The sequence below is a fragment of the Protobothrops mucrosquamatus genome, unplaced genomic scaffold, assembly GCF_001527695.2.
Source record: "Protobothrops mucrosquamatus isolate PMUCROS unplaced genomic scaffold, P.Mucros_1.0 scaffold_152, whole genome shotgun sequence".
NCBI lineage: Eukaryota > Metazoa > Chordata > Lepidosauria > Squamata > Viperidae > Protobothrops > Protobothrops mucrosquamatus.
In genome coordinates, this window is record NW_015386228.1 from 89,018 (window position 1) to 109,721 (window position 20,704).

The 20,704-nt window shown below is 39.5% G+C and overlaps 1 protein-coding gene across 1 annotated transcript in view; it reads left to right on the forward strand.

The window, feature by feature from the left end:
• The window catches only part of GRM2 (glutamate metabotropic receptor 2), a 47,301-nt gene extending 34,951 nt beyond the window's left edge, over positions 1-12,350 (forward strand). The window contains exons 2-5 of the mRNA XM_015820103.2: positions 167-1,004; positions 2,543-3,609; positions 10,301-10,475; positions 12,277-12,350. Of these exons, the coding sequence (XP_015675589.2) occupies positions 167-1,004; positions 2,543-3,609; positions 10,301-10,475; positions 12,277-12,350 (2,154 nt within the window). The remainder of the gene's footprint in view (positions 1-166; positions 1,005-2,542; positions 3,610-10,300; positions 10,476-12,276) is intronic.
• Positions 12,351-20,704: the final 8,354 nt, after the last annotated feature.

The following is a 20,704-nucleotide window of genomic DNA, read 5'->3' on the forward strand; positions in this document are numbered from 1 at the left end:
TCCATCACCTTTAAAAAATAGCAGGAAATTATTCTAGTGAATTATACTTAAATAGTAATGTTTTCCATGCTGGTGGGTAGAATAGTCCTGTTCCTCTTTACATGTTCATTTTTTCCAGTTATTCGCTAAGAATTTTCCCTCTCTGCCTTGATCTCTTTCTCTCCAGGTGGCTAATCTCCTACGGCTGTTCCAGATCCCTCAGATCAGTTATGCTTCTACCAGTGCCAAGCTGAGTGACAAGTCTCGCTATGATTACTTTGCTCGCACTGTCCCACCAGACTTCTACCAGGCCAAAGCTATGTCTGAGATCCTGCGGTTCTTCAACTGGACCTACGTCTCCACTGTGGCCTCCGAAGGAGACTATGGAGAAACAGGCATTGAAGCTTTTGAACAACAAGCTCGGGCCCGCAACATCTGCATTGCCACTTCTGAGAAAGTGGGACGTTCTATGAACAAGAAGACTTTTGATGGGGTGATTAAGGCACTGATGCAAAAACCCAGTGCAAGAGTGGTAGTGCTATTCACCCGAAGTGAAGATGCTCGGGAGCTGTTAGCAGCTGCTCAAAGGATTAATGCGTCCTTCACTTGGGTGGCCAGCGATGGTTGGGGGGCTCTAGAGAGTGTAGTGGCTGGCAGTGAGCCAATTGCTGATGGTGCTATCACTATTGAACTGGCTTCCTACCCAGTACAGGAATTTGCTGTGTACTTCCGAAACCTCAATCCCTACAACAACAGCCGAAATCCATGGTTCCAGGAGTTCTGGGAACACAAGTTCCAGTGTAGTTTCTACAACCAGAACTGCAGTCACTTCTCCTTGAAGTCAGGGCAGTTCGAGCAGGAGTCCAAAATCATGTTTGTAGTCAATGCAGTCTATGCAATGGCCCATGCACTTCATAACATGCATCAAGCACTCTGTCCCAATGCCACCAAGCTCTGTGATTCCATGAAGCCGGTGAATGGTAAGCGGTTCTACAAGGATTTCATGCTCAACGTAACTTTTGATGGTAAGCCAAAATAATGGTTTGATGTAGAATGTTGTGGGGAGGAATAAAGAACATGAGGAACAAGCGGGGCAAAGATCAGGGCATGGAGAGCAGAACTGAAGATGCATAGATTAAGATGCACAGATTAAAATGCACAGTGCAATCTCAGGGCAGATTATGGCAGAAATATCCTGAAAGGTAGAGTTTTCTATATGAGCACAAACTGCCTGGCATTGTGGTTACCAGCAATATTCCTGTGTGAATTACTCTAACATCATTAATGGAGAAAAAAAATCCCTCATTTATTGAATGTTGCCATCTTGTTCTCCTGGGCATAACAGCTGCTAGTTTAGCATGCTTGTACAATGGGACCAAACTGTAGTTTTCTCAGGCCAGGAGATTTGACTGCCTAGAATTTGACTTGCATTGTAAGATGCAAACAGTTCTGTTTGCATCTTACCATGAAAGCAAGATAATTACGGACATTAATCTCCATTTCAGAGAGATTTGCAGTATTATTGCAATCATCCAGATAAGTTCACACTTGCATTTGATTTTGCTTTCCTAAATCTTCACTTTTGAGTGTCATGGCACTGGAATAATAAAGCAATATGAGCCCCCGAGTTTTCAGGTTAGAACAAGTTATACTAATATAACACACAGTGGGACTGGGCAAAGCTTTCAGAAGGGATGCTTCACAAAAATCTCAGTGTGATGGAAGCATCCCTTCTCAAAGTATTTAAACTAATGTTTTTCAAATGTGGCAACTTTCAGATGTGTGGATTTTAACTCTCAGAATGCTGGCTGGGGAATACTGAAAGTTGAAGTCCAGACATCTTAAAGTTGCACATTTGAAAAACACTCATTTAAGCAGCCATGTCTTCTAGAAAGCTTCGGTGGCTATTTTAAAGGCTGTTTCTTCCATGTGTGTGGGGGACATACAAAACTGCTTCACCGACAATCCAGCAGAAGTGTTGTCTATGTATACAACTACCAAAAACTGGGGAAATGGCATATAGAGCAGCAAGCTTTCCAGAGGATGTGGTTGCTTGAGTGTTTCAAGGAGGGGGAGTTTGTGCTAACATGCTACAAAAAAATGCAATTTCTGAATATTTGCATAGTTGTAATGCACAGCTTCTTGGAAACATTAAAAGATTATTTATCATGTTCTGGCTGCTCTGCAGTGGTTCCAAAGATAGCCTTCCCAATCCTCATGCCCTTCAGATATTTTGGACTTCAGCTCCTATAATTCCCCATGTCTAATTCAGTTTTTAAGATTTCTGCACAGATTATATTGCTATCAACTTTGTTGAGAATATGCAAGTAAATTATGTACATTGGGGGTGATAAGCATCTCTCTGTAAAAAAAATAAAAGACCCGTATAAAATAGTTTATGTCTATATGAAAATGACAAGGAATAGAACTACTCTTTTTAAATAGCAAAGTATAACAGAACCAATTTTTTTGGGGGGGGGGAAGTTTCCATGTGGACAGCTCAATTTTGTAATCATGTTATTTTTCTCACACTTGAATCCAATTTTCCAATTCCACTTCACAGCTCCATTTCGACCATCACTAGACACCAAAAGTATGGTTCGATTTGACCAATGTGGAGATGGAATTGGTCGTTACAATATTTTCAACTACCAGAGAGCCAATGGGAGATATCGCTATCAGAAGGTAGGCTACTGGGCAGAAGGACTCATTCTGAACACCAACCTCATTCCATGGGTGAAGACCTCCATTCCTGTTTCCCAGTGCAGTGACCCCTGCAAGAAGAACGAAATGAAGAGCATGCAACCAGGAGACATGTGCTGTTGGATATGTATCCCATGCCAGCCATATGAATTTCTGTTGGATGAATTTACTTGCAGAGATTGTGGCCTTGGTTATTGGCCCAATAGGATTTTAAATGGATGCTACGAGTTACCCCAAGAGTATATTCACTGGAAGGATGTCTGGGCTATTGGACCAGTCACAATTTCATGCCTTGGTTTCATGTCCACTCTGTTTGTTTTGGGGTTTTTTGTTAGGAATAATGACACTCCCATTGTGAAAGCATCAGGCCGAGAACTATGCTACATCCTGCTGACTGGAGTGTTGATGTGCTACAGCATGACATTTATCTTCATTGCCAAGCCTTCCATTGTGGTCTGTACTCTGCGGTGCTTAGGGTTAGGCACCTCCTTTGCTGTCTGCTACTCTGCCCTCTTGACCAAGACAAACCGAATTGCACGGATTTTCAGTGGAGTCAAAGAAGGCGTGCAGCGTCCACGGTTCATAAGCCCCACCTCCCAAGTGGTCATCTGCATGGCTCTTATTTCATGCCAGCTCATTATTGCCATTATCTGGCTCATGGTGGAGATTCCAGGCACACGAAAGGATACTGAGCCTGACAAAAGGTATATTGTCACCCTCAAATGCAACAACCGAGACTCCAGTATGCTAATTTCACTCACCTACAATGTCCTCTTGATCATGTTGTGTACAGTCTATGCCTTCAAGACCAGGAAATGTCCAGAAAACTTCAATGAGGCCAAGTTCATTGGATTCACCATGTATACCACATGCATCATTTGGCTAGCCTTCCTGCCCATCTTCTATGTTACCTCCAGCGATTACCGCGTAAGTTAGCTCTTGCTGCGAATAAGATAAAAAAAGTACCTTGGCATGTAGCAGGCAGCTTCAGAGAATCTTTCCCAACCTGGTGCCCTCCAGTCCAGATGTCCTGGGATACAATTTACACTGATCAAGGTTTGGACTAGGAGAGGGAAAATCAAAGTTGTAGTCCGCTCTTAGCTACATGAGATCACTGGTGACTTTGGGCCAGTTAGTCTCTTTCAATCAAAGCTCCACCCTCATTAGATGATTGCTGTGGCAAAAAATAGGAGGAAGGAATGCTATGTATGCCACTTGGAGCTCCTGAATGGAAGGTGGGATATAACATTAATAAACATAATCAGAGAATTGTTCCATAAGTAATTTTTTTTTTTATTTGACATTTGTCAATTTTTATCCCTCTCCCCGATACTAGGAAATTTTAGTTAATCTGTTCAAGGAACAACTAACAGACCAATTCATTCATTCATTCATTCATTTATTCATTCATACCACAGCATGCATCAACAAGAAAATAAATAAGGCAAAAAGAGGAAACAGTCAAATTTAAGTCGAAGGTGCTAGCAACTTTAGCTGTGAGGCTTATTTATTCCAAGAAGACCTTGGACATGGGAAAGAGGTTTACAGCATAGAGTAGTGCTACAGTAGCTAAAATGTGACTAGTATCTTGTGTGTTAATTCTATTACTAATTGCAGAAAAACAATGCTGCAGGATTCCAGGTCTTGAGTGGGCAAACAGCCAAGGTCTTTGGTTGCATATCTGTACTATAGGTTTGCACAGGACACAAATATCCCAGCAGTCATGCTTTCTCTTATCAGTCTACTTCTAGGAATTTCTGGAACAGAAATTGATAAAGAGTGTCACACTATACCCTCAATTTAGTTGTCACTGTAATAGTCATAAGCTGTTCTTCACCATATCAGATTAAAAGTGTCATACTGTTTTTCTTTCTTTCCATTTGTGAAACACTTTTTCCCTATGGAAAGAATACATAAAACTCTCCAGGGTTTCTCCACACTTGATAAACTTCTGGAATATTCTTAGATAATAAAAGCTCAAGTGGGGAATGGAGGAACCTGTAGCTCTTTATTATTAATATCATAAGAACTATCCAGAAAATGCCAATGGTACTTGTGTAATTGCATCCTGGATAGCACAACAAGAACAAGAACAAGAATAGAGAACCAAAACAATAGAGCTATTTATTCATCAGTGTGTTGCACTTTGGGGAGCACAAACCTCAGAACATGCTTCACCAAATATAGTGAGACACAGGTGTTTTTTTTAATACACAGAATTTTGCTGCACCCAGAGTTTAGGGGTCCCAGATGAATATACAGTGCTAGCAGTGGGACAAAATGAATTCCCCACATCCCTATGTGTACGTATTATAGCCATGGGCCAGAAAAATGATTGCTATTGCTAAGCAAGAAATAGCAGTATATCACAGTCTTCTGATTGACAGGGCAATTGGAACTCCTCCTGGAGTGGATGCTTGACTTAATCCTGTTCCCTCCCAGTTCAGTCATGGCACTATCCTGGCCTCATTAGATGGAAAAGCAGAATTGCTAGTCCATCACCAGGAGTTTGGAAAGCAACTAAGGTTTCCTCTGTTAGTAAGCACAGAAACATGGGTTAATGCTAGCAATTTAGTCTCTGCCTCTCTCTTGTGAAAAGGAATACCTTTGGGGATTGACAAGAAAGGCGGGACAAAGCACTCAACTGATTGGTTGGCAAACTAGAATGGCTTTGCTGACAATCTTCTTGCTCAATCCTTGGCCCGAAGGGTGAGTACTAATGGGCTGGTGGTCCTCTGGGAAGGCTAGACACACCGATATGTAAACATGCCTGTGCTCACCGCATCTTGGTGTCTGAGCAGAACTGAAAGTAAACAAAACAGCTAAGAATCAACTTTGGGTACATTGAAATTAGATTCAGGAGAATGGAGAGTTTGAAAAGCTGGTTATTTAGAAAAGCCCCTGGTGTTCTTGGGAGAGGAAATATAATAAAAGAGGTCATTTTAAAGGCATTATTCTTATAACAAAATTATCGCAGTTCAAGTAATTTGGGAGCTATGGACCCACATTGTTTTCATAATTATATAATTGCATAAGAAGAATCTCACAGTTTTGGTCAGAAATAGCACTCTCATCATGTTCAAATTATCCATAATTGAGTAATTAGAAACTGAGAAATAATTACTTTTTGGACCTTAAGGCAATTTTCAAAATAAGCATTTCCAGACCTCACCTTCTATTACCCAGTCTCTTTGAACCTTGTAGCCATTGTGCTTTTTTTTTTTTTTTAGAGAAACAGCAACCCCTTTTACCAATAAAAAATAAAATGCTAGGACTTTACAGGTGATCCTTTTTAATATCTGAGAGTTCCAGAACCGAAAATAGAGCTGCCATTTAATGCAAGAATCTTATGGATCACCTTGCCTCCTCCTGCCTCATACTGGAAATCTTTAAATGGCAAATGTGAAAGGCTTCAAAATGAATTGCTATATAATGAGTTTTCTGGTTGCATTACTCTTGTTTTAACTGGGCAACTGGCATAGTTCTTGTTAGCTTGCTTGCCTTTGGGTATTAAGTACATTAAATTAACATGTTCTCATTCAAATTAAGCACCATCTTAAACTTCCTTAAGAGTGGGTAATTTAATTCCACATAATGCTTGAGAGGGGTGGGTGTTCTGTCTGCTTGTAGATAGTCCTCTAATACATTTGAATCCCACTGCTTAATTGGAGTTGCAGATTCTTCGATCATATTCTTGTCACTTAAAGTTGTTGGTTAACGATCATCTGTGTTTCGGGGAGGAACTTTGCAGAAGATGAATTTATTAGCAAATTCTAATTTACTAAAGACTAAGCATGTGTTAGGGCTGGTGAGATTTTTATTAAAAAGGCAAAGAGATCTTTCTTTATTGCCAGTTGGATTTGTGTAGCTCAGATGAATAAACATATGAATAAACTGCTGCAGCTGCTTTAAGGAGCCAAACTATTGAAGTGACTCTTAAAGTAGTAGAATTTCTTTTTTTCAGTTTTATGAGGAAACCTGAAAAATTTTCACTGCTATAATGAAGATTGGGAAATGCTGTTCTTGAGCTGTCTAGATTATTTTTCCTTAACTTTTTTTTTAATAGAGTCTACTGTTCAGGAATCGCACACTGCGAAGCTTCCTTTAAAATAATTAGAGAGAGATAATTTTCCCACATGAAATGGGAGATCTTCACATTGGGATCTCATCTGGCTAAGGGAGAAATCAGACAAGAAGCTTCAGAGTTCTTAATCCCGCTCTACAAATCAGTTTCAGAAGCTGAAGGTCCTGGTTGTTAGTGTGGAATCAGGGTTATGAAGTTGCTATTATAGTACTAATAGTATGGGAGCACACTGGCTGAGGAATTCTGGGAGTTGAAGTCCACAAATCGTAAAAGGGCCAAGTTTGAAGACCCCTGCTGTAAGGATTTATTAAAGAAACATAGTGATTGTCATTACGTAGCTGTAGATGTTGTTGCTGTGTTATTGTGCTCTGTTACTCCACATAGCACATTACTCCAGGTATCTCAGAAGCAGAACCTGTTGAGAGATAATGCATCTCTTTTTGGCAAATAATAATAATAGTAGTAGTAGTAGTAGTAGTAGTAGTAGTAATAATAATAATAATAATAATAATAATAATAATAATAATAATAATAATAATAATAATAATAATAATAATAATAATTCCATCCTGCGACGATATCTGTAATAACATCAAACATCCACATCTGCCTATCCCTTACATTCCCTATGCTTGGAATGTAAGTTGTCTAAAATCTCTGGGGGGCATGGAATATAGAGGTAAATACATAAACAAATATGAAAAACAAAATCCTTAAAGAGGAACCAGGTTTAACCTTTGTAATAGACTGGATTCACATACCATTCTGAAACCTTAGCTTAGTTTAATCATAAATTGCCAAATAAATCACGGTTGCAGGTATTAATGCATTACAATGAATGATAAACCAGACTCTCAGAGAGCACTGAAACAAAAGTAGGACTTTCATAAGAGGACTGCAAAAATCCTTTGTTGCCATCTAGTTGTCATTCAAATGGTTGCAGCTTAGATACAAGAGCTTAGACAAAAACCACATAAACCAAACACAGCACAGAGTATGAAGCCAGCCACAAAAGCAGAATAAGAACATAGATGAGGAGCAAACTTTGGATGTTTTCAGGGGGAATTAAACAATAGCTGGTGCTGGGAGATAAATTCTTAGGTTTCTAACTTCCTGAATACCTTTAGACTTCTATGGAACAAACAGCGAAAAATTCCTAGAATAAGTTAAAGGATGCGAAATACCAAGATGATGAATTAATCTGTGAAAGGCAAGATTACTCCTGACTGAACCTTATTTTTCCTCCAAGACTTTAGATTGGCCTGGTGGTAAGTTATAAATTTGTTTCTTGACTGTTCTATCTAGCCTATCTAGCCTGTAGATAGAAAGCTGCCCCCATATTTTCAGGGATCCCACTATATTTCCTCATGCTGAGCTAACTCATTGTTGTGTTACAGTTGAAGATGTACATACTATAGTTACAAACTTTAAATGAAGTATAGACGATTAACTAGCAGGATTTACAAGTATAAAAGTAATTGTGGCTGAGGTTTTTTTTTTCTCAATACACTCATTTCATATTGCTAAAACTAGCTTTCCTTTTTACCTCCTAATCAGTAACGCTGTTGTGAAAATACATTAATTCCTTATTGACTGAAGAAGTTAAAAATAAATTATTCGTGTATTCCTGAAGTCAGCTGGGTCTCCTGAGCCTTTCTCATAATATGTTTTTATTTCATATTTCACACTCTCTTGCACAAAATCCATTTATATGTTGTGGGAATTGACTTCTGACAACATGGCAAATGCATTGATTGAGTGCAAAAAAAAGGATTACTTAATTTCTGAGATGAGTCTCTTTCACCACATTGTATAAATCTCTGCTAGTCTTTCTTACACTTTAACCACCCACTTCTTTTTGTGTATTTTTATGCATTCATTTTGACATTTAAGCAGCAACTACCAATAGTTTAATTCTTCCAAGCTTAAATTGGATTGGAATTGGATTACTGCACTGGGGCACCATATTGGTCAAGCTCAGAGAAATATTTGGACAGCTGTGGGCCAATCTTATTTCTGGCTAGACAAGATATTCGCAGGAAAATAATTCAGAATAGACACAGCTGTATTGGGCACATGGACAGCATGGGTGTTCTATTTTTTTTCCTGAAATTTGGGAATAGTTATATTTCCTAATTTTTAAACTGGTATTAAGCTTCTTACTTTTTCCATGTATCTTTATCAATTGCTGTTTGAGAAGACACTGGATCCCAAAAGCCATATGTAGCTTTGAAGAAGGCTTAGTATGTTACATAGCAATCTAATAGTGGAAATAGTAATAGGGAGATTCTATGGTGGAATATCCATCACATCCATCAGCTTGTGAAGGTGGGAGGCACAGGACATTGTTTTTCTTCTTCCCCTTTCCCCTCTTCTACTAGGAGGGAATTAACTCTGCCTATATCAATATTCAGAGCAATTTGCCAGAACTGGGGGGATGGGGGGGGATAAGGAAGAGTCCTGTGTCACTTTCCCAGAATGCTATATTTCAACTCTCAGGACTGATGGAAAGTTTTGCAAACTTTTCTCCTGCAAATCTAGGCATTTCCAGTATCTCTCCCACAAGGACTCATTCCTTACCAGCAGAGGTGCACCTCCACTGTCCTCAGGAACTCGTTCAACCACTTTCTTTTCTTAAGAGGTCCAGAATCCCTTTCTTAGTTGATTCCTTTACAAGGCCTCTTAGCCATGTCTGCAGCAAGTTTGCTCTTCCTTAAGGAAAGGAAAAAACATTAAAAATGTTAGAACCTGCTTTCCTTTTGTGCAAGCACAGGGCTCTACCAACATGGCTAATCATCCAGTCCTGCAAATACCTTAAGGCCCCCATACCTATGATACAGTTTGCTCTCGTTTCAAGTGGACCAAAAAGCATTTAGAGCAGTGGTTCTCAACCTGTGGGTCGGGACCCCATTTGGGGTCGATCGACCATTTCATGGGGGTCGCCAAGCAAGGCTGTCCGCCATTTTTTTTGTCCGCCATTTTTTTTGTCCATTTTTTTCCCCTTTTCCAGCGGGTGCCTTACCTCCCTTGGGCTGGGCCAGCTGGTGGTCGGCCTGCTCCGTCTCTGCCGCTTGCCAGCTACGCCTCGGCCGGCGCAGGGGGCGGAACCACGCATGTGCGGCGCTCCCGGACAGGGAAAGTCCTCGACTTACGACCGGTTGGGTAGTCCTCGACTTACGACCGGTTTAGTCCTCAACTTACGACCGGTTTAGTCCTCGACTTACGACCGGTTGGGGTCGCGGCATTAAAAAGGTTGAGAACCACTGATTTAGAGATACAAGGAAGCTCCATGCCTTGTTCAGTGAGCATGGCAAGGAGACAGCAAGTTGGTGGGCTATAAATGTCCTTCAGGCTGCCCAAAGATTATTATTGTTGTTGGGATTGGGCTTTACATGAACATTTCTTCACAAAGTGGACCAATGGACTATTTCATATGGATAATTAAAGCCCCTGTAGATCCATCCCTGCTTTCATGTCCTTGCTTTATGCTTCAGGTTGCTGGACCGGTTTGCTTCTTTCTTTTCCCCTTTACAGGTTCAGACCACGACAATGTGCATCTCAGTTAGCCTAAGTGGCACAGTAGTTCTTGGCTGCCTCTTCACTCCCAAGCTGCATATCATTCTGTTCCAGCCCCAGAAGAACATAGCCAGCCATCGAGTTTCCACCAACCGATTCAGTGTGACAGCTGCAAGCTCCACCCACTCGCAGGGTGAGTGTGTGAGAGAGTGCGTATAAGCAATCATTCCCACCTTATATTTGAGAGTCCTGGTGGCGTAGTTGTTAGAATGCAGTACTGCAGACTACTTGTGTTGACCGCCGGCTGCCAGCAGTTTGGCAGTTCGAGTCTCACCAGCTCAAGGCTGACTTAGGCTTTCCATCCTTCTGAAGGCGGTAAAATGAAGACCCAGATTGTTGGGGGCAATATGGTGACAAACAGCTTAGGGCTGTAAAGCACTGTGAAGGGATATATAAGTCTAAGTGCTCTTGCTAGTGCTATCTGCAGTATGACTGAGAGCAAAGATATTCCTTACTGGGTGTACTCAGCGGATAAATTTGTCTACAGCAGCAACTTATTCTGACTGTTGCATGGCTGAATTGTCTTTAAGCTACTGTGTCTTAAATATATGGGAGTTCATGTAGATGTTAACAAATGCACCACTCTGAAAAGCAACAAATGTTCCTGGGAAATTACAAAAATAACTGCTTATAGTTGTTGGTTTTGTCACCTGTGGCTACATTTGCACATAATGCAAAACTATAAATCTGGTAGGATGAAGTCAAGTTGCAGTGTTTATCCTTCTCATCTGAAGGTTTTCTTTTCCTTTCTTTTTTTCAATTTTGACTAACCCAGCTGGTCTTGATCTCTGATGAACTCAGGCTTACGTGTGCTCAATGGAAACCTTGAAATCATAGTTCAAAAATCTGACCTGTTTTCACTAACTGTATTTAGATTAATCACAGTTTTGGATTTGAGCATAATGCAAAACACAAAGTGGCAGTTTCCAATCTCCCTCTATTAACTGTAATGGAGACAAAGTGATCATTTGTGCATCTGCAGTTTATGCCAGTTTAAATAGTCAATATCAGCCAATGTTGCTAAGGAAGTTTGTTAAATGTCTTACCTGATAAAGTGATTCCATTTTCTCACAAAGTGGTCTACTGACAACTCTCTTTGCATTTGAATATTATATAACAATTAATATACTATATGCTTTATATAAAGTATAAACACCATAGAACAAGCCTGGGGGGAAAAAGGATGAAGGAGAATGTATGAAGGATGAAGAAGAAGGATCTATGACATTGTTTTTTTCTTAATCAAAACCAAACAGCTAAGCTAAAACCGTGAACTTAATTTTTGGTTAATTTTGTGTCATCATCTTGTCCTCTCTTGAGTCACTATTCTTGGCTCTTCTCTGGATGTGAAATCATGTCATAAGATTTCACAGAGCAATTGGTCTGTGAAAATAATCAGCAAAAGAAGAAACTACACAGAGATGAAAACTAGTTATTTTGCCACAGAATTTGTCTTCTGTGCTTTTGGACATAAAATGGGGAACCATCTTTGTAAGCCATTTGAATTCAGCGATGCAGGCCATTTATTTAGTTATTGTTTCTCCAGTAAATATGTCCTGGCAAAACAGTTAAATCAAGACTCTTTTCAGAGATAAAATGAGAATATAAGGAGAGAGTAACAATAGCCTACACCAGGGGTAGGCAACCTTGGCTCTTTTATGACTCGTGGACTTCAACTCCCAGAATTCCTGAGCCAGTCATAACAGAGCCAAGGTTGCCTACCCCTGGTCTAGTCCTTTTCAATTATGCACATTCTGGCAATTTTCCTGGATGTAATGTGTTTTCATTTGAACAGTTTGCCTACTGTGAACTTCTTTAGAAGGCGGTTTCTAATTGGGTGGTTTATGAATGGTGATGTTTGACACATACCATAGTTAAGTCTGAGATTCTTAATTACTGTCCTTTGAAATCTTTTCCCAATCTGTGTCTCCCAGGGTCGACTTCTCAATATGTCCCAACTGTGTGCAATGGTCGTGAAGTGGTGGATTCTACAACCTCGTCCTTGTGAACACTTGTGAACGCTTGGTGATCATGAGTATTTGTAGCTGTTGTGCTCATCTCCTACAAACAAATGCCTTTTTTGTTTCTCACTGGGCCTTTTCTTTCCTTAAAAGACAACAACAGCAACTAGTTTCGAAGTTCTTCTGTTGGACAAACTTTTTCAAGGCAAAGGAATTGGGGACACAAGAAATGAGATCAAATCTTTATCATCAAAGAGAAAGACCAATACAGAGAGGCAGGAATATTTCAGCACAGTTTGGGAGGTTTTTTTTAAAAAAAAAAAAAAACAGTGGCTCCATATTATAGTAAACATAAAGGACTGGGCTAAAGTAAATGCACAAATGGAATTTAATACGCAAAGCTGGCCAAAACCAGGAAGAAAAGCACTGAAATGGTATTATTTTAATAACAATACAGAAGATGCACACAGAAATCTTCTCCAATGGTTGGGTAATATTGTTGGCAATAATAGCAGAATAAGCAAAGGACTTGTTATATAGACCAATAAAAAGGTGTGCCTGAAAACTTCCATGATGATTCAGGAGTGTAGACACTGATTCAGAGGGGTTTCTAATCTCCAGCTTCCTCTGCTGTATGAAGAGGACGAAGACCTTGATGTTGTTACTTGAATTATACAATTAAATTAAATATTGAGAGATATAGTGCCAATATAAGCCCGATAGTTTGTTTGTGTTCTAATAATTCACATGAATTCAGTTATGGGAAAATGTAGGATCTTAGCAAGCAAGAGTTTATCCAAGCTACTTAGTGAGAGAAAAACAATGAACAAAATGCCACTACACCCAAATGGAAAAAATGAGAAGGTCTTTCTATCATGGAAAATATTTCTTCTGCTTGCCTCCGATGCTAAAGTTCCACAAAAATTGTTGGCTGCCTTTTGGGCTGTTGCTATTCCATAGCTATCTGCTGAAGTTCTTTGCTCTCAGAACTAGCATAGCAATTCTTTCTGTTGATTTCTAAAGGGATGCACAAAATTTCTGGTATCCAAAGGAAGAGGCAACGAGTTATAAAGGAACTTTAGTACTTGATTTAGCCGAGGAACAGATGTGGGGGAAAAAAAGTTAACCTCCACTTTCGGAAGACTCCTGAACCCTTATCTACATGTAGCCTGTTCTCAGCAACAGCTCTGTTATAGCACAATTATTTTTTTCTTTTAAGCCGCCGGTGTTGCCAGTGAGCTAAATTAGTTAACAACAACACACTTTTCTCCATGGAAAAGCCTGCCCAGCCTCCATCTGTCGTCTATGCTTCCTTCACTATATCCCTGCTCATAGAGTTGCCTTTTCAAATCTGTCAGATGCATCAAGGGACAATATTATGTAAGAAACCGGGTGGTCCAGTTAGTGTCACTCCTTGGAGAATCTACCAGTATCTATCATTCTTAAGCACCAAAAGGATTCCTTGAAAGAGCAACTGGGCCACCAAACATCACCACAAACTCTTCCTAACTGTAAGGGGGGGGTGAGTTCATCTCTCAAAGGTTCCATTTGTCATTCTCTGGGCAAATTTATCTACTTTAGAAATGCTGCTGGAGGGTTTGAAGGGAAACCCTTTATACCTAAGTATATACGGTGCTGAATATTTTGGTGCAAACCACTTCATCAGTTACAATTTACGCCAAGAACCGTCTGTGATTGGCTGTTGAGTTGGCATAGTATGTTAGGCTAAAAATATCTTTTGCTAATTTATGCCTTGATGTTTTGTAAAAGCCAATTGTTTAGACAGTTGTGTTAACCATAGTTGGTATCTTTGTGCAAGCATAGCCATGATTTCTGCTAAGCTGCTACGACTGGCTGTACAGTTGGTTAATGGACACATTTTATACCATATTGCCTAAGAGAGGCACTAAATCCTTTATTACAGCTTGTGAAAACTTGTAAAACTCACTGTCAACAACAGGAAAAGCTTTGGTCTATTCCAAAGTTGGGGTTTGAAGCAAAACTTCTTCAACAAACTTTCACTGAGACCAGCACAAAGGAAAGAGTTGTTTGTAAGTAGGATGTTGGTTTGAGTGAGAAAAAAAAAGAGAAACCTTTGCTCAGACAGCTGTTTACAGGGAAGAAATCTCAACTGTAAAAAAAAGGGGTGAGGTGGGCTGTTGACGGTCTCCAGTGCTTTTGGCAAAATTGCAATGCCAATGAAATTCTTTGCTAGATTGAGAAAAACAGTCTGTGCTCATCCAGATTTTGAGGAACTCTTGGTCACATGGAAGACTTTCATAAACTTTCCAGAGGAGAAAAAAGATAGTATGGTTAGCAGCTGGAGCAAGACTTAAATATTTCTTGCACATTCTATAGAAATCTAGCACTTGTGCTATATAAAAGGAATAATTTGTGGCTTTTGTGGCTTTTCTGAGAAAGCTTGGGAATGTGCCAAATCCAAGTGAAATCACAATGGCAGTACAATTTCCTACATTTCTTTGGGCAAGGCTGAATTGGAGGCTTCTGCCCCCTCAGTATCTATGGTTTTGACTTGGGCTTCTTTAATAAGATTTAAAGATTTAAATATCGCAATGCTTGCTCTGTTTTAAGATAATATTTATTCTCATCCTAAAGTAACACAAAGAAAGAAGCTATTTCTCACTTTGTATGGCTCAGTGGTTTTATTATACACCTCTGTTAATTCTGATGCTCGACAATCATTTGGGATGGAGCTTCTTTTGTGAAAGGTTTGAACGTCCATTTCCTGACAGATGAAGAAAATGAATTCTCATATTTCTCTATCTCACTAAAAACAAAATACTACAGTATTATGTCAGTATGTTCTTAAATTTGTTCAGGACAAGAGTAAGGTATATCAAAGGAATGTGGAAAGAATCTGAGGACTTAGCCAGGAGGGAAGCTAACATAAATGTGAAAAGCACAATTTTACTTCTCTAAAGCAATTCTGCTTATAAAACTACCATACTTATTGTATACCACAAGGCTACTAGAACCAGTAGTAATTATTAACGTAAGCCTTACTCATGGTCTGGAATGAGCAGTTCTCCCTGCAGCTCACAGGTGGAGTGAGGTAGGGAGGTAGAACTACCTCACAACCAGGAAGACTAACTTTTCCAATATCATTTTTAAAAGCACATACTTTGCAGTTTTAAACTGATTCAAAAACTGAACTACATTTCCCATTTCTCAAATGTTCCCTATGTGAACTGCCTGTGGGGATCTGTCTGAAGAATGGCCACAAAAATGATAAAAACAGCTTCTTGGGTATCTGAAGATATTTGTAGGTTGAAGTATTTTTCAGTGTATCAATGTCAGTGTTTGAACTAGGCAATACAGGGATGATGAATTACCATTGTTGGGGCTTCGGTGTAAAATAATATGGTTTCAGTGCCTCTTTTGCTTTGATTTGCTACACATGCCAGTACTAGCTTTCCTCTGCAAGTGATGCTTTGAAGCATTTCTACTATCACAGGAATCTGCTTCACCTGCCAGTTAGCAACAGCAACATGCCTGAACTTTGTTAGGTGCTGCTCAGCATGATGTAATAGAAGCAGACATGTCCCCCTCTTTGAAAGAATGGGGTTGCCAAGGGTGCTCCATTAATGCCTTAGGACTGCTACTTGGGTACTCTTCTCATTCAGAGGGAGGGGTGTCAGGACTGTCTTTTTCAGCTGGAACCAAACCGTATAGGCAACTCAAGCATCACAGAATCACTGAAATAAGCAAGAAAAGGAAGCAGAATTAAAATTCTGGATATATGGTTCTTTTTTATAGGACTCTACTCTGGAACAAACTGGAGCAAGTTCAGAGGAGGGTTGCCAAGTTGGTGAGGGTCTGGAAACCAACCCTAGGAAAAATAATTAAAGGATCTATGTAGCAGGAAGGAAGGAAGATAATTTTGACAAGCTAGGCCAGAGCCATTATTAAAGTGGCAAGGGGAAAAAACTTGGTGTAAGTCTAAAACCAGAAGGTAGTGTAGGTGTCAGCAACTCAGGCAGATTCTTTCCTAGTTCACATGCATATAAAGGGTGGAATGATAATGACTTGCAAAATTCTGTTACTATAGCCAATATTAATAAAAGTAGGTTAGGCTTTTTTGTGGAGTTGATTTCTTGGTTTGGTCTACAGCAGTGTTTCTCAACCTTGACAATTTTAAGGCATGTGGACTTCAACTCCCAGAATTGCTGGGTGTGGAATTTTGGGAGTTGAAGTCCACATGCCTTAAAATTGTCATGATTGAGAAACACTGGTCTACATAGTGTGACTGACAATCTGGTAATATTTACCTTAAAGCAAAGATAACTCAGGGGAGATAGTTGTCTTCAAATATCTGAAGAGTTGTCACTATCCAGAGAGCAGGAGCAGAACCAGTGGAATAAACTATAAAGAAAATAGGTTCAGTCTAAATACTGGGAGGAATTGCCTGATGTTGCAACCTTTAGCCAATGGAACAGTCTGCCTAATGAAGTGATGAGTTCTCTTTTACTGAAGAGGAAACCAACTTCACGATCATGTCAGAATTGTTGTAGGTCATTCTGTCCTGAGCAGAGTCAGTCCAAGTAACATCTGAAGTTCCTTTCAACTAGTCTAAAGAAAAGAAGAAATAGGGGAGACATAATAGCAGTATTCCAGTATTTGAGGGGCTGCCACAAAGAAGAGGGGGTCACGTTATTCTCCAAAGCACCAGAGGGCAGGAGAAGAAAGGTTGGAAACTGATCAAAGAGAGAAGCAACCTGGAATTAAGGAGAAACTTCCTGACAGTGAGGACAATTAACCAGTGGAACAGCTTGCCTCCAGAAATCGTGGGTGCTCCATCACTGGAGATTTTTAAAAAGACGCTAGACAGTCACTCGTCTGAGATTGTATAGGTTCTCCTGCTTGAGCAGGGGGCTGGACTAGAAGACCACCAAGGTCCCTTCCAGCTCTATTCTATTCTAGACCATTCTGTAATATCAATCCACTTACACGAACCCATTGCAAGAAACATCAGCAGTTGCTTACACAAGCAATATAACTGCGCCTTATACAGTCAATTCTTCTAGAACTGGGTATTTCCGTGTTTCTCAATGGATAAAAACATTTCCTTTAGCCTGATCTCTAACCAATCATATTAAAACTATTGATTAGAAGTAGACATTTCTATGATTATGAAAGAAAAAGAACATCCTTAGGTTAGAAGTTTCTTGAATGATTAATTAGTCTGGGGAAGATTGATACTGAAGAATCTAAAGGAAAGTTTCATTTGAGTCATAGTACAGCAGTTTAGTGGTGTTGCTCTGTTACTAATGGATGGTACCTTCCTTCTCGCCCTTTTAAAGTCGAGTCTCTCGCATACTGAGCTTGGCTCAAAGAGACAAGATGGACATGTCCATGTTGGTTTATTGGCTTGCCCTTGCCTTCTTTTGTGATATTGTCTCCATTTTTCAATCTAGTCTATAGCTCTGGTATTCTGATTCTCTCCTGACCAAAAACTAATCAGGTCTGACATAGCTTAGCTTTTTCAAGAACAGCCAAATTTGGTTAAGTGTTGTACTTGCTGTGAACTTGTGTCTTTAATGGTAGGCCAAAATATCGTTTATTATAATGAAGGACAGCCTAAAAGTAACTAAATTAAGTGAACATTTTTCATATTTCTCCATGCTAGGAAAAATGTGTTTCCTGGATTTAGGAAAATACCATATTCCTGATAAACACATATGAAAAAAGGCAATAAAACCAAACCAAGATGACATGGAAACCTGAATGGAAAATTCTAAATCTAGTAATTGGAATAGCTACTCCAACTGTTGACATTTACCTGCAACCTGACAAGATAAACACACTAGCCTGGGGAAAGAAAAAAAATGTCTGTTAATGTCCCTTAGCATCATAGCATGATTCAACTAGATATTATAATCTGAAGGATAAGGCCTGTAGTTTTAGTAAATAGAAACAGTAGAATAGCTTTAACTGTGTACTGCAAATCTCAGTTTGGAAGTTTCAGAACTTAGCTGAAGGACTCCTACCTTTCCATCACTTATAATTCTCAATTTCAGCTGAATACTATTTTGTATTAAGTAAAAGGGAGTAAAATGTGCAAGAAAACCTCTAAGCTGCTAAGACCTCAATGACAACCAGGGTAAAGTCTGGTCCCGCTGCAATATAGTTATATTATACTTATATAGGTAAAATTCAGAAGAAAAATGTGAATTTAGATATTTGGGAATTTTCACCTGAAAAGTGCCAGATTGGGGTGGTTGAACAATAATTGAACCATCATCAGGGACAACTCTTGAAATCAACCCTTGACCTAGATATCAGCTGATTATCCTGAGCCAATTTTAGTCTCCAAGTTTAATTTGCAAGGTAGTTATGAATATAAAAAAATGAAGCAGGGCACCCAGGATATATTTCCCTTGTGGAAAATATCTAAAGTAAACATTTCTAATAAAATATACAAGTCTGAAACTATGCCATTCAAACCAACCACTTCTGCAGTTTATCATATTTTAATTTCTCCCTTCCACAAGGGAGATACTGTATATCCTGGGTGCCCTGCTCCATATTTTTATATTCATAACCATCTTGCAAACTAAACCCAGACTAAGATTGGCACAGGGATACCAATTGCTATCTAGCTCAAGGGTTGATTTCAACCAATGCTCCCTGACAGTTCAAGTATGGCTCAAACTCCCCAATTTGGTACCTTTCAGATAGGTGGGACTACACTCACGATCATCCTCACCACCGGGGTCAATTTAGCCTTGCTAAAGATGGGAAATGCAGTCAACACAATGAGACCAATAGTTACAGGGACGTGTTTCGCCAAAGGATAGAATTATCTGCAGAATATGAGAATGATAGGAATCAGAAAGTGCTTCTGTACAAAACAATAACAAAAGAGAATGTACGTATTATCTAAATTTTAAAAAGTATTATTGTGATGTATACTGTTTTAAAAAACCAGAATTTGAAGTAGACTTTTTGTGATCCAGTTCGTGATTTTTTGTAATTTATGTAAATAAAGTGCTTTTTTTATTATTGAATTTCTTGAATCGTGAGAAATTCTTACACAGGGACTTGGCTTCCTTTTTGCCCCCATGTCTAGTGTCCAAAAGTCATAACCTTAAAATCAAATATTGGCCAAGCATCTCCTTACCAAGTGGAATAGTTTACGAGCTCCTTGCTTAGTGACCTTAATCACAAGTTGTTTAGTACCCTACCTAGTCATTTGCTTGCTGCCTGAAATTTACAAGACCTTAATCAGGTACAGCCCCAAAGCTTCTGCTTCCTAACTAGCTCTAGCTCTGAGATTGAAAACTGGTCTTCCTATTTTGTTATTTCATTTAAAACATTCATTTGGTCACCCATCTTATACTGACCTCTAGGTGGCTCCCAATTGACAATTAAAACATCAATAATAAAACAAAATAATACATATATGTGTCAAACCCATAAACATTAAAATCCTTCCGGTTTACCATCGCGGCTGCCGCGGACGCTGGAAGGTGAGCTCCATCTTCCGCGTTTGGTTTTGCTCTGCTGGGGGACCCTGGAAAGGGTCGAGAGTCGCCCTGTAGGGGCAACAAGGAAGGGACCCCTGCTTGATCGCGGGAGGGCGGTAGTCCTTCTGCTCGATCCGGGGCAGCCCTCCAAACCAGCAGATGAAAGACCAGCCATAGAAATATGGCTCGTCACTAGGCTGCAGACAGCCGAAGTCAAACTTACCACCAGGCACTTCTAAAGCAGCGCGGATGAGACTGATTGAGATCTGAACCTCTCTTCAATCCTAAGTATTTTTTTTCCTGTAAAAGCTGCCCAAAGTATCTTCCCCCCTGTGAGGAGAGAGGGAAGGGAACTTCTATCCCACCCTCTAAGAATAGCGGCGACTGACTATCCAGGGGTGTTAAAACACTGAAAGAATAACCTTAATCTAACTGGATTTATATGCTTCTAAAATTTGGGGACCAAAAGATTTCTTATCTTTACTGAAGACTTTGGTTTTTATTTACAAAAAAGAAATAAAATTGGAAAAAGGATTATAAAAATTTTGGATTTAAAAAACTTTAAACGGCATTGGTGACATCTTGTGGCCAAGTTTGATATTATAACTTGTTATTGTTTAAAGGAGACTTGGCTGGAAGCCCAGACTACAGATAAGACTTTTTCAACCCTGACAAATATCAGCTGTGAGAAGCTCAGCTGGGTTCTATACTCAGTTATAAAAATATTTTCATTCTTTTACTTTAAAGCCCTCAATTTAACACACCATTAAGAGAATATGGATGAAGACCAGGAACAGATTCTTTTTATGTTGAAAGCAATACATGAAACCATTCTTTCAGCTTGTGATGAAATAAGATGCTACCGAAAAGAACAAGATGTCAGCCTAGATATACGAACCCAAATTTTGATTACA